General features: G+C 46.7%; 1 protein-coding gene across 1 annotated transcript in view; it reads right to left on the bottom strand.

Moving 5' to 3' along the window:
• LOC143817904 (MAM domain-containing glycosylphosphatidylinositol anchor protein 1-like) overlaps positions 1–14377 on the bottom strand; it is a 91951-nt gene extending 77574 nt beyond the window's left edge. Inside the window, exon 1 of the mRNA XM_077299373.1 lies at positions 14303–14377. Within this exon, the coding sequence (XP_077155488.1) occupies positions 14303–14372 (70 nt within the window). The 5' untranslated portion in view covers positions 14373–14377. The remainder of the gene's footprint in view (positions 1–14302) is intronic.
• Between the last annotated feature and the right edge of the window lie 205 nt (positions 14378–14582).

Below are 14582 nucleotides of genomic sequence, written 5' to 3'. Positions count from 1 at the left end.
GGTTGCGGCCTTTGGTTTCCACCTGTCCATCAGAGGCTGGGTGTTTCCTATTTTACCTGGCCTTTCTGTCATTCCCTTGCCGGCTATCAATGTATTCAGATGTGCTCTGTTTGGTTCCTGCCTACCTGCTCCCAGATCTTTCAGGATAAGCTAAGTGCTGATTTTTCAGTGGTTTGGTTTTTTGTCCAGCTTGCTTATTATGTCTCTATGCTAGCTGGTAGCTCTAGTGGACTGAGGTTCTCCCCATGTGCCATGAGTTGGCACATGGGTTCTTGTAATCTCAGGATGGTTTTTTTGATTAGGGTTTTTTGCTGACCGCTCAGTCCCCTTTTGTATCGTTCTGCTTTCTAGTTTACAGCGGGCCTCAATTTGCTAAATCTATATATATCATCTCTATGTGTGTGCCTTCCTCTCATTTCACCGTCAATACATGTGAGGGGGCAACTATATCTTTTGGGGTTCATTCCTCTGGAGGCAAGTGAGGTCTTTATTTTCTCTGCAGTACTAGTTAGCTCTTAGGCTGGTGCGTGGCGTCTAGAACCAACGTAGGCACGCTCCCTGGCTATCTCTAGTTGCGTTTGTCAGGCGTAGGGCAGCGGTCAGCCCAGGTTCCATCACCCTAGAGCTCGTCCGTTATTTATTTGTACTTTGCTTGTCCTGTGCTATCCCTAGCCATTGGGGATTCATGACAGTATAGCCGGCCCACAAAGTGTTAATTGTTTGGGCTGAAGCAGGAGAAAAAGAAGTGTTTAAGGGAAATTTTTTTTTTTTTTTTTTTTCCCTTCAGAGTTTTGCTGCCTAGCCCTTAATTGCTGTCTAGCTGCTTCTTACCTCCTCTTAACCCTTGAATGGCTCTGATCTTAGCTGTTTAACATGGATGTCCAGAGTTTGGCTTCCAGCCTGAGTAATCTCGCGGCAAAAGTTCAAAACATACAGGATTTTGTTGTTCACACTCCCATGTCTGAACCTAGAATTCCTATTCCAGAGTTCATCTCTGGAGATAGATCTACCTTCCTGAATTTCAGGAACAATTGTAAATTGTTTCTTTCTTTAAAATCTCGCTCCTCTGGAGACCCTGCTCAACAGGTCAGGATTGTAATATCTTTCCTGCGGGGCGACCCTCAGAATTGGGCATTTGCATTGGCACCAGGGGATCCTGCATTGCTCAGTGTGGATGCGTTTTTTCTGGCATTGGGATTGCTCTATGAGGAACCCAACCTGGAGATTCAGGCTGAAAAGGCTTTATTAGCCCTCTCTCAGGGGCATGATGAAGCGGAAATATATTGTCAAAAATTTCGGAAATGGTCGGTGCTTACTCAGTGGAATGAGTGCGCCCTGGCTGCAAACTTCAGAAATGGTCTTTCTGAGGCCATTAAGGATATTATGGTGGGGTTCCCTACGCCTACAGGTCTGAATGAGTCTATGGCTATGGCCATTCAGATTGATCGGCGTTTGCGGGAGCGCAAACCCGTGCACCAGTGTGTGCCTTCCTCTCATTTCACCGTCAATACATGTGAGGGGGCAACTATATCTTTTGGGGTTCATTCCTCTGGAGGCAAGTGAGGTCTTTATTTTCTCTGCAGTACTAGTTAGCTCTTAGGCTGGTGCGTGGCGTCTAGAACCAACGTAGGCACGCTCCCTGGCTATCTCTAGTTGCGTTTGTCAGGCGTAGGGCAGCGGTCAGCCCAGGTTCCATCACCCTAGAGCTTGTCCGTTATTTATTTGTACTTTGCTTGTCCTGTGCTATCCCTAGCCATTGGGGATTCATGACACCATCCGTCTCCAATCCTGCCTCCAGTGTCTCCAATCATGCCCGTATCACCATTCTGCCCCGTCTCCAATCATGCCCCCAGTGTCTCCAGTCATGCCCCCGTGTGTCCAGCGTTCTGCCCCAGTGTGTCCAGCGTTCTGCCCCAGTGTGTCCAGCCGTTCTGCCCCAGTGTGTCCAGCTGTTCTGCCCCAGTGTGTCCAGCCGTTCTGCCCCAGTGTGTCCAGCCGTTCTGCCCCAATGTGTCCAGCCGTTCTGCCCCAGTGTGTCCAGCCGTTCTGCCCCAGTGTGTCCAGCCGTTCTGCCCCAGTGTGTCCAGCCGTTCTGCCCCAGTGTGTCCAGCCGTCCTGCCCCAGTGTGTCCAGCCGTTCTGCCCCAGTGTGTCCAGCGATCTGCCCCAGTCTTCTGCCCCAGTGTGTCCAGCGTTCTGCCCCAGTCTTCTGCCCTAGTGTGTCCAGCGTTCTGCCCCAGTCTTCTGCCCCAGTGTGTCCAGCGTTCTGCCCCAGTCTTCTGCCCCAGTGTGTCCAGCTTTCTGCCCCAGTCTTCTGCCCCAGTGTGTCCAGCGTTCTGCCCCAGTCTTCTGCCCCAGTGTGTCCAGCGTTCTGCCCCAGTCTTCTGCCCCAGTGTGTCCAGCGTTCTGCCCCAGTCTTCTGCCCCAGTGTGTCCAGCGTTCTGCCCCAGTCTTCTGCCCCAGTGTGTCCAGCGTTCTGCCCCAGTCTTCTGCCCCAGTGTGTCCAGCGTTCTGCCCCAGTCTTCTGCCCCAGTGTGTCCAGCGTTCTGCCCCAGTCTTCTGCCCCAGTGTGTCCAGCCGTTCTGCCCCAGTGTGTCCAGCCGTTCTGCCCCAGTCTTCTGCCCCAGTGTGTCCAGCCGTTCTGCCCCAGTGTGTCCAGCCGTTCTGCCCCAGTGTGTCCAGCCATTCTGCCCCAGTGTGTCCAGCTGTTCTGCCCCAGTGTGTCCAGCCGTTCTGCCCCAGTCTTCTGCCCCAGTGTGTCCAGCCGTTCTGCCCCAGTGTGTCCAGCCATTCTGCCCCAGTGTGTCCAGCTTCCTGCCCTGGGCCCCCCGGATCGCCGCTCAAAATAAAAAAACAAAAAAACAAACAAGTTCCGCTTACCTGCCGCGCTCCTGCTCTCTCCACGCAGCTGAAGCGTGCACTCGCCGGCGACTGACAATGACGTCAGACGCCGGCGACATGCACGCTGCGGCTGACATCAGCTGCCAGCCTCAGATTGGCTGGTGGCTGTTAACTATTGACGTGCGGGCGCGGGCCCGCACGTCAATAACGTTAAACAGCTGCAGCGCCGGCCGCCGCTAAGGGCCCGGTTCAACCTGCGGGCCCCCTCTGCCCACCGGGCCCCATATGCCAGTCACGGCTGTAATGCCCTGATGGCGGCCCTGAGTGAGGTTTGATAAAGACCCACCTTGGGGTCGAAACATTACCTCCCTTTAAAAAAACTTACTACGGAGACCTTCACTATACTGCCTTAAATACTGTGGGGACTTGAATAAACTTTTGCTCTTGTTATGCATTCAAAAATCCCATATCTGAGTGCGGCTGTTTTCTTAAATTTGTGGGCATTACGGAGACATGGATGGATGACAAACAAAGATGGTTACTCTACATTTAGAAAGGACTGGAATGACAGAAAAGGTGGAGGGGTGTGTGGTTTTATTAAATCTTACTTAAGACCTGTGCTCAATGATGACATTGGGGAGAGCTGCGACAATGTAGTCACTATAGGTAAATGTATATGGGGCGGCTATAATGGAAAGCTGCTAATTGGAGTTTGCTTCAAGCCTCCTAATATAGCTGAACAGGTAGAGGAGTTAATGCTGCACCAAATTAAAAAGGCAGCAAATAATAATAGGGTCCTTGTTATGGGTTGTGCTAAAAGCTACAAGTTCCTATCCACAATTCAGGACAATTACCTCTCTCAACTGATAGATGAACTGGCCAGGGAAGGTAATCTGCTGGATCTGGATCTGTCAAATAAACCAGATACAATTTCAGATCTACAGGTCAGAGAGCATTTGGGATGCAGTGGCCATAACATGGTAAGTTTCAAAGTAATTTCCAATCAAAGATTCAAAAGGGGAAATGCAAAAACCTGGAACTTTATGAAAGTTGGTTTCAACAAATTAATCATATAGACGGGGGCCATCTCATGGTGACTGAGGACACCGACCATAAATGGGGCATGTTTAAGGATATACTACTAGAATTCTGTAGAAAACATATACCCTCTAGTAATAACATGTCTAGGAATAAAAAGAAACCATTATGGATAAATAAGACGCTACAAAGTTTAATAAGACAAAAACAAAGGACATTCAAAATCCTGTATGCTGAGAAAACAGAAATAGCATTTCAGGAGTATAAAGATCTAAGTAAAAAAAGAAATCAAGCTGGCAAAGTTATCCACAGAGAAACAAATTGCCAGTGACATTAAAATAAATCCCCAACATTTTTAAAAATACATCATTGCCTAAAAGAAAAAAAAGATCGTATATGCCCCTTAAAGGATGATAATAACAAGATAATAGAGGACAAAGTAAAGGCTGAGATATTTAACAGGCACGTCTCATCCATGTTCACCAATGAACTAACTGTTTCAGGGATCATTCTGTAAGGTGTGTACTGGGATTATGTAATACTCTACTCCTTTCTCTTGTGTTGACACGGTTATAATTAATGTGAAGTACAGTATATGTTCATTTTTTCCCCTACTGTGAATCATTAACCATGCTGCTATGAACCTAATGTAATGTACATATTTGCTCTTGGGTGTATGTTACATAGGGAAAGTGTAGTACTCATTTCTGGCCACTAGATGGGGCATTATAATAGAAGTAATATAGTACAGTGAAACCAGTTAGAGAATAGTTAAATGTTGGAGGGGTCAGATGCAGCTAAGGCAGGGAGGACTTCCTGATTTAGGTCAGAAGGGCCCTGGTGCCCAGACAGTCCCCACGGGCTTAAGTGCCCAGGGCAGGAGCAGTGACCATGCAACATTCACTAAAAGAGAAGCCCAGCCATCCACAGCATCGGGCCTGAACAGCAGTGGCTAGTAGAGCTGCAGGAAAGGCGAATCAAGACAGAAGCAGTGATCGGATAAGGACACAGGTAGCTCCAGGATGTGGCAGCTTATAGCTTGGGCAGACGCACTCAGTCCCATGCGAAACGGCAGAGGGAACTCTCAGAATCAGTGAGCTTGGAACAGGAGTATGCTGGGTCACCACGAAGTACAGCACAGAAGGGCAGGTTGCTCGCCAAGTGGCAATTGTCTTCTGGGATGGAAATTCTATGGTCTGGTGCGAAACAGACTAAGGAAGGACTAACCATAGCAAAGCTGAATTGGGAGGACTCTGAGGAACCGGGTGTGTGCTATGTGACAGGAAGGAAAGTGCAGGGTAAGAAGAAGAGATGTGTAATGCGAATCCTGTTCTAAATGCTATGAAGAATATGGATGGGCTGAGTCAAGAAAATAGTAAAGTTGTTTATTTGAAAGTTGGAATGGACTGTGTCTCGATCTTCACAACACCATCTGAAGGAAGCCTGTTGTGAAATTGGATTCTGGGCTCCCCCGGTGGCCACTTGTGGAATTTAACTTGTGTGCATCATCCCCTCTGTTCACCTGCTCCTATCAGGATGTGGGAGTCGCTATATAACCTTGCTCCTCTGTCAGTTTCATGCCGGTCAACAATGTAATCAGTAGCCTTTCTGTGCATGTTCCTGCTACTAGACAACTCCCAGCTAAGTTGGACTTTTGTCCTTGTGTGTTTTTGCATTTTGTTCCTGTTCACAGCTGCTGTTTCGTTACTGTGTCTGGAAAGCTCTTGTGAGCGGAAATTGCCACTCTGGTGTTATGAGTTAATGCTAGAGTCTTAAAGTAATTTCTGGATGGTGTTTTGATAGGGTTTTCTGCTGACCATGAAAGTGCCCTTTCTGTCTTCATGCTATCTAGTAAGCGGACCTCGATTTTGCTAAACCTATTTTCATACTACGTTTGTCATTTCATCTTAAATCACCGCCAATATATGTGGGGGCCTCTGTCTGCCTTTTGGGAAAATTTCTCCAGAGGTGAGCCAGGACTGTCTTTTCCTCTGCTAGGATTAGGTAGTTCTCCGGCTGGCGCTGGGCATCTAGGGATAAAAAAACGTAGGCATGCTACCCGGCCACTTCTAGTTGTGCGGCAGGTTTAGTTCATGGTCAGTATAGTTTCCATCTTCCAAGAGCTAGTTCTCATATATGCTGGGCAATGTTCTCTCGCCATTGAGAACCATGACAGTTTGACCGGCCAAAAAAAGGGTTAAATTACTGGCTGAGAAAGGAGAGAAAAAAGAAGTCTGCTACAATTTTTTTTTTTTTTTTTTTTTTTCCTCTAGTTCTGAGTGTGCTCTTAATTGAATCACTTGCTAGTCTGCCTATACTGCAGCCTTCCTCTCTTCCTCTCCTTCTAATCCTTGAATGGCTCTGTGTTCACCTGTTTCAAATGGATCTTCAGAGTGTAGCTACAGGTTTGAATAATCTCGCCACAAAGGTACAAAATTTGCAAGATTTTGTTGTTCATGCACCTATGTCTGAGCCTAGAATTCCTTTGCCTGAATTCTTCTCGGGGAATAGATCTCACTTTCAAAATTTTAAAAATAATTGCAAATTGTTTTTGTCCCTGAAGTCTCGCTCTGCCGGAGACCCTGCACAGCAGGTCAGGATTGTAATTTCCTTGCTCCGAGGCGACCCTCAAGACTGGGCTTTTGCATTGGCACCAGGGGATCCTGCGTTGCTCAATGTGGATGCGTTTTTTCTGGCCTTGGGGTTGCTTTATGAGGAACCTCATTTAGAGCTTCAGGCGGAAAAGGCCTTGATGTCCTTGTCTCAGGGGCAAGATGAAGCTGAAATATACTGCCAAAAATTCCGCAAATGGTCTGTGCTTACTCAGTGGAATGAGTGCGCCCTGGCGGCGATTTTCAGAGAAGGTCTCTCTGATGCCATTAAGGATGTTATGGTGGGGTTCCCTGTGCCTGCGAGTCTGAATGAGTCCATGACGATGGCTATTCAGATCGATAGGCGTCTGCGGGAGCGCAAACCTGTGCACCATTTGGCGGTGTCTACTGAGAAAACGCCAGAAAATATGCAATGTGATAGAATTCTGTCCAGAAGCGAGCGGCAGAATTTTAGACGAAAAAATGGGTTGTGCTTCTATTGTGGTGATTCAACTCATGTTATATCAGCATGCTTTAAGCGTACTAAGAAGCCTGACAAGTCTGTTTCAATTAGCACTTTACAGTCTAAGTTTATTCTATCTGTGACCCTGATTTGTTCTTTGTCATCTATTACCGCGGACGCCTATGTCGACTCTGGCGCTGCTTTGAGTCTTATGGATTGGTCCTTTGCCAAACGCTGTGGGTATGATTTGGAGCCATTGGAGGCTCCGATACCTCTGAAAGGGATTGACTCCACCCCATTGGCTAGTAATAAACCACAATACTGGACACAAGTGACTATGCGTGTTAATCCGGATCACCAGGAGGTTATTCGCTTTCTGGTGCTGTATAATCTACATGATGTTTTGGTGCTGGGATTGCCATGGCTGCAATCTCATAACCCAGTCCTCGACTGGAGAGCTATGTCTGTGTTAAGCTGGGGATGTAAAGGAACTCATGGGGACGTACCTTTGGTTTCCATTTCATCATCTATTCCCTCTGAGATTCCTGAATTCTTGTCTGACTTTCGTGACGTTTTTGAAGAACCCAAGGTTGGTTCACTACCTCCGCACCGGGAGTGCGATTGTGCCATAGACTTGATCCCGGGTAGTAAATACCCTAAGGGTCGTTTATTTAATCTGTCTGTGCCTGAACACGCTGCTATGCGAGAATATATAAAGGAGTCCTTGGAAAAGGGACATATTCGTCCTTCGTCATCTCCCTTAGGAGCCGGTTTTTTCTTTGTGTCTAAGAAAGACGGCTCTTTGAGGCCGTGTATTGATTATCGACTTTTGAATAAAATCACGGTTAAATATCAATATCCGTTACCACTGCTTACTGATTTGTTTGCTCGTATAAAGGGGGCCAAGTGGTTCTCTAAGATTGATCTCCGTGGGGCGTATAATTTGGTGCGAATCAAGCAGGGGGATGAGTGGAAAACCGCATTTAATACGCCCGAGGGCCATTTTGAGTATTTGGTGATGCCTTTTGGTCTTTCAAATGCCCCTTCAGTCTTCCAGTCCTTTATGCATGACATTTTCCGCGATTATTTGGATAAATTTATGATTGTGTATCTGGATGATATTCTGATTTTTTCGGATGACTGGGACTCTCATGTCCAGCAGGTCAGGAGGGTTTTTCAGGTTTTGCGGTCTAATTCCTTGTGTGTGAAGGGTTCTAAGTGTGTTTTTGGGGTTCAGAAGATTTCCTTCTTGGGATACATTTTTTCCCCCTCTTCCATCGAGATGGATCCTGTCAAGGTTCAGGCTATTGGTGATCGGACGCAACCCTCTTCTCTTAAGAGTCTTCAGAAATTTTTGGGCTTTGCTAACTTTTATCGTCGATTTATTGCTGGTTTTTCTGATGTTGTAAAACCATTGACTGATTTGACTAAGAAGGGTGCTGATGTTGCTGATTGGTCCCCTGATGCTGTGGAGGCCTTTCGGGAGCTCAAGCGCCGTTTTTCTTCCGCCCCAGTGTTGCGTCAGCCTGATGTTGCTCTTCCTTTTCAGGTTGAGGTCGACGCTTCTGAAATCGGAGCTGGGGCGGTGTTGTCGCAGAGAAGTTCCGACTGCTCCGTGATGAGACCTTGTGCTTTTTTTTCCCGTAAATTTTCGCCCGCCGAGCGGAATTATGATATTGGGAATCGGGAGCTTTTGGCCATGAAGTGGGCTTTTGAGGAGTGGCGTCACTGGCTTGAGGGGGCCAGACATCAGGTGGTGGTATTGACTGACCACAAAAATTTAATTTACCTTGAGTCTGCCAGGCGCCTGAATCCTAGACAAGCGCGCTGGTCGTTGTTTTTCTCTCGGTTTAATTTTGTGGTGTCTTACCTACCGGGTTCTAAGAATGTTAAGGCGGATGCCCTTTCTAGGAGTTTTGAGCCTGACTCCCCTGGTAATTCTGAGCCCACAGGTATCCTTAAAGATGGAGTGATATTGTCTGCCGTTTCTCCAGACCTGCGGCGGGCCTTGCAGGAGTTTCAGGCGGATAGACCTGATCGTTGCCCACCTGGTAGACTGTTTGTTCCTGATGATTGGACCAGTAGAGTCATCTCTGAGGTTCATTCTTCTGCGTTGGCAGGTCATCCTGGAATCTTTGGTACCAGGGATTTGGTGGCAAGGTCCTTCTGGTGGCCTTCCCTGTCACGAGATGTGCGAGGCTTTGTGCAGTCTTGTGACGTTTGTGCTCGGGCCAAGCCTTGTTGTTCTCGGGCTAGTGGATTGTTGTTACCCTTGCCTATCCCGAAGAGGCCTTGGACGCACATCTCGATGGATTTTATTTCGGATCTGCCTGTTTCTCAGAAGATGTCTGTCATCTGGGTGGTGTGTGACCGTTTCTCTAAGATGGTCCATCTGGTTCCCTTGCCTAAGTTGCCTTCTTCTTCCGAGTTGGTTCCTCTGTTTTTTCAAAATGTTGTTCGTTTGCATGGTATTCCGGAGAATATCGTTTCTGACAGAGGGACCCAATTCGTGTCTAGATTTTGGCGGGCATTCTGTGCTAGGATGGGCATAGATTTGTCTTTTTCGTCTGCTTTCCATCCTCAGACTAATGGCCAGACCGAGCGGACTAATCAGACCTTGGAGACATATTTGAGGTGTTTTGTGTCTGCGGATCAGGATGATTGGGTTGCTTTTTTGCCTTTGGCGGAGTTCGCCCTCAATAATCGGGCCAGCTCTGCCACCTTGGTGTCCCCGTTTTTCTGTAATTCGGGGTTTCATCCTCGATTTTCCTCCGGTCAAGTGGAATCTTCGGATTGTCCTGGAGTGGATGCTGTGGTGGAGAGGTTGCATCAGATTTGGGGGCAGGTGGTGGACAATTTGAAGTTGTCCCAGGAGAAGACTCAGCTTTTTGCCAACCGCCGTCGTCGTGTTGGTCCTCGGCTTTGTGTTGGGGACTTGGTGTGGTTGTCTTCTCGTTTTGTCCCTATGAGGGTTTCTTCTCCTAAGTTTAAGCCTCGGTTCATCGGCCCGTACAAGATATTGGAGATTCTTAACCCTGTGTCCTTCCGTTTGGACCTCCCTGCATCCTTTTCGATTCATAATGTTTTTCATCGGTCATTGTTGCGCAGGTATGAGGTACCAGCTGTGCCTTCCGTTGAGCCTCCTGCTCCGGTGTTGGTTGAGGGTGAGTTGGAGTACGTTGTGGAAAAGATCTTGGACTCTCGTGTTTCCAGACGGAAACTCCAGTATCTGGTCAAATGGAAGGGATACGGTCAGGAGGATAATTCTTGGGTCACTGCCTCTGATGTTCATGCCTCCGATCTTGTCCGTGCCTTTCATAGGGCTCATCCTGATCGCCCTGGTGGTTCTGGTGAGGGTTCGGTGCCCCCTCCTTGAGGGGGGGGTACTGTTGTGAAATTGGATTCTGGGCTCCCCCGGTGGCCACTTGTGGAATTTAACTTGTGTGCATCATCCTCTCTGTTCACCTGCTCCTATCAGGATGTGGGAGTCGCTATATAACCTTGCTCCTCTGTCAGTTTCATGCCGGTCATCAATGTAATCAGTAGCCTTTCTGTGCATGTTCCTGCTACTAGACAACTCCCAGCTAAGTTGGACTTTTGTCCTTGTGTGTTTTTGCATTTTGTTCCTGTTCACAGCTGCTGTTTCGTTACTGTGTCTGGAAAGCTCTTGTGAGCGGAAATTGCCACTCTGGTGTTATGAGTTAATGCTAGAGTCTTAAAGTAATTTCTGGATGGTGTTTTGATAGGGTTTTCTGCTGACCATGAAAGTGCCCTTTCTGTCTTCATGCTATCTAGTAAGCGGACCTCGATTTTGCTAAACCTATTTTCATACTACGTTTGTCATTTCATCTAAAATCACCGCCAATATATGTGGGGGCCTCTGTCTGCCTTTTGGGAAAATTTCTCTAGAGGTGAGCCAGGACTGTCTTTTCCTCTGCTAGGATTAGGTAGTTCTCCGGCTGGCGCTGGGCATCTAGGGATAAAAAAACGTAGGCATGCTACCCGGCCACTTCTAGTTGTGCGGCAGGTTTAGTTCATGGTCAGTATAGTTTCCATCTTCCAAGAGCTAGCTCTCATATATGCTGGGCTATGTTCTCTCGCCATTGAGAATCATGACAGTTATCTACGGTATATAGAGGTGTTATCAGTCATTGTACAGGAGGAGGAGGTGAGCTGTGACATCACCTATTGTGAATGGTGGATCCTGTGTTATCTACTGTATATAGATGTGTCATCAGTCATTGTACAAGAGGAGGAGGTGAGCTGTGATATCAGCTATTGTGAATGTTGGATCCTACGTTATCTATTGTATATAGAGGTGTTATCAGTCATTCTACAGGAGTAGGTGAGCTGTGACATCACCTATTGTGATTGGTGGATCCTGTGTTGCCTACTGTATATAGAGGTGTTATCAGTCATTGTACAGGAGGAGGAGGTGAGCTGTGTCATCGCCTATTGTAAATGTTGGATCCCGTGCTATCTACTGTATATAGAGGTGTTATTAGTCATTGTACAGGAGGAGGAGGAGAGCTGTGATATCACCTATTCTGAATGGATCCTGTATTATCTACTGTATATAGAGGTGTTATTATTCATTGTACAAGAGGAGGAGGAGGTGAGCTGTGATATCATCTATTGTGAATAGTGGATCCTGTGTTATCTACTGTATATAGAGGTGTTATCAGTCATTGTACAGGAGGAGGAGGTGAGCTGTGACATCACCTATTGTGAATGGTGGATCCTGTGTTATCTACTGTGTATAAAGGTGTTATCAGTCATTGTACAGGAGGAGGAGGTGAGCTGTAACATCACCTATTGTGAATGGTGGATCCTGTGTTATCTACTGTATATAGAGGTGTTATCAGTCATTGTGCAGGAGGAGGAGTTGAGCTGTGACATCCCCTATTGTGAATGGTGTATCCTATGATGTCTACTGTATATAGAGGTGTTATCAGTCATTGTACAGGAGGAGGAGGAGGCGAGCTGTGACATCGCCTATTGTGAATGGTGGATCCTGTGTTATCTACTGTGTATAGAGGTGTTATCACTCATTTTACAGGAGGAGGAGGTGAGCTGTGACATCACCTATTGTGAATGGTGGATCCTGTGTTATCTACTGTGTATAGAGGTGATATCAGTCATTGTACAGGAGAAGGAGGTGAGCTGTGACATCACCTATTGTGAATGGTTGATCCTTTGTTATGTACTGTATATAGAGGTGTTATCAGTCATTGTACAGGAGGAGGAGGTGAGCTGTGACATCACCTATTGTGATTGGTGGATCCTGTGTTATCTACTGTATATAGAGGTGATATCAGTCATTGTACAGGAGGAGGAGGTGAGCTGTGACATCACCTAATGTGAATGATTGATCCTTTGTTATGTACTGTATATAGAGGTGTTATCAGTCATTGTACAGGAGGAGTAGGTGAGCTGTGACATCACCTATTGTGAATGGTGGATCCTGTGTTATCTATTGTATATAGAGTTGATATCAGTCATTGTACAGGAGGAGGACGTGAGCTGTGATATCATCTATTGTGATTGTTGTATCCTACATTATCTCTTGTATATAGAGGTGTTATCAGTCATTGTACAGGAGGAGAAGGTGAGCTGTGACATCACCTATTGTGAATGGTGGATCCTGTGTTGTCTACTGTATATAGATATGTTATCAGTCATTGTACAGGAGGAGGAGGAGGTGAGCTGTGACATCACCTATTGTGAATTGTGGATCCTATGCTATCTACTGTATATAGAGGTGTTATCAGTCGTTGTACAGGAGGAGGAGGTGAGCAGTGACATCGCCTATTGTGAATGGTGGATCCTGTGTTATCTACTCTATATAGAGGTGTTATCAGTCATTGTACAGGAGGAGGAGGTGAGCTGTGACATCACCTATTGTGAATGGTGGATCCTGTGTTATCTACTGTATATGGAGGTGTTATCAGTCATTGTACAGGAGGAGGAGGTGAGCTGTGACATCACCTATTGTGAATGGTTGATCCTTTGTTATGTACTGCATATAGAGGTGTTAGCAGTCATTGTACAGAGGGAGGAGGTGAGCTGTGACATTACCTATTGTTAATGGTGGATTCTGAGTTATGAGCGAGGTGTTATCAGTCATTGTTTTCCCACCTGTAGTGATAATGATACTGTTAAAAACAGGAAGCAAATATTAAAATGACTCCCAATGGTCGATCTTTCTACCTTCAGCCCCACAGGAAATTGAAGCCAGTGACCACAGAAAGGCAGAACTATCCAGAGAAGTGAGGACAGTGACGATCTGCATATGTCTGTAATTTCATGTACGCAGCCTGACATCGCACACGAAAGATCAAGGAGATCGATTTACATACAGAGGTGTCGTGACTCGCTAAGCATTAAAATAAGCTGTGGAGGGGCTGTTCCACACCCAGGACCAGAGGGTATGTATGAGTTATACATACCCCCTACAAGTGGGTGTAGACTCGCTCTGTTTATGGAGTGAGACAGCGCACTCTAGTCAGCCACACCCACTGGCCAGCGAGGCAGCGCACTCTTGTCAGCCACACCCACTGGCCAGCGAGGCAGTGCACTCTAGTCAGCCACACCCACTGGCCAGCGAGGCAGTGCACTCTAGTCAGCCACACCCATTGGCCAGTGAGGCAGTGCACTCTAGTCAGACACGCCCACTGGCCGTCCACGTCACTAGATGGGCCGCGGCCTTGGCTCAATACAAGTGTATGGAACAAGGCCACACCCACTGGCCGGGGATATGTATAACTCATACATACCATCTGGTCTTGTGTCTGACACCAGCGAACAGTGCGTTCACTGGGGGATTCTTAAGTCTGCAGTCACACAGAGCGACTGCAGTCTTATCAGTTTTGACGGGACAACCCCTTTAGGACCAGATTTCTACATACCAGCCTTGAAGAAGAGCGCGCCGGAGTAAGAAGCACAAATTAATTCAGAATGAAGCGCCACTTAATGAACTTGCATCTTTCAGCCGCTGTGAGTCCAGGTCTGGAGAACATTTCTGTTATAACTTACATCACATTTTTAACATAAATTCTGATGGTTTGATGGTTTTGTCAGTTGAACTAAGACATCGCCCCTCTCACCAACTTTTATAAAACCAGTAAAGGCATAAAAATGGCAAAAGTTGATATTTTTGGCATTTTTGTGACATTTCTAGCAGTTTTTCACCTGAAAACTACCCAAAAACTGTTTGACGAACACGGGCAAAAAAGGTCTAATTTACTAGAAGAATAAAATAAGGACTTTATCAATAATAAGGAGAAAAATTGACAGCAATAAATGTTCCTACGTATGAGACACAAGTTTTACCACCTCCCATCCGTACATAGTACATAGAGGACACTTACCGGAGGAATCAGCTCCTGGATACAAGAGAACCAGAACCATCAGAGAACGGACTGATCGCAGAGGCTCCATCTCTGAAATCTGCGGTGGGAGGAAAGAGAAAAGCAGCAAGTACGGTAACTGAACTTCCTGTCGAGCAACCTTAATATAAAGTACAGCAGCCCACAAATATCAGGTATCCGGCTCTCGGTTACATTTAAGGGATGATGCTAAAAGTATTTCAGAAACTTTTTGACATTTTCCTGTAGTAACTTTAGTAAGTGGGCCATGCACCCGATATAG

The sequence above is a fragment of the Ranitomeya variabilis genome, chromosome 3 (genome assembly GCF_051348905.1).
Source record: "Ranitomeya variabilis isolate aRanVar5 chromosome 3, aRanVar5.hap1, whole genome shotgun sequence".
Taxonomy (NCBI): Eukaryota; Metazoa; Chordata; class Amphibia; order Anura; family Dendrobatidae; genus Ranitomeya; species Ranitomeya variabilis.
Note: the sequence above shows the minus strand (reverse complement) of the source record. Positions and strands in the feature narration are given on the sequence as shown.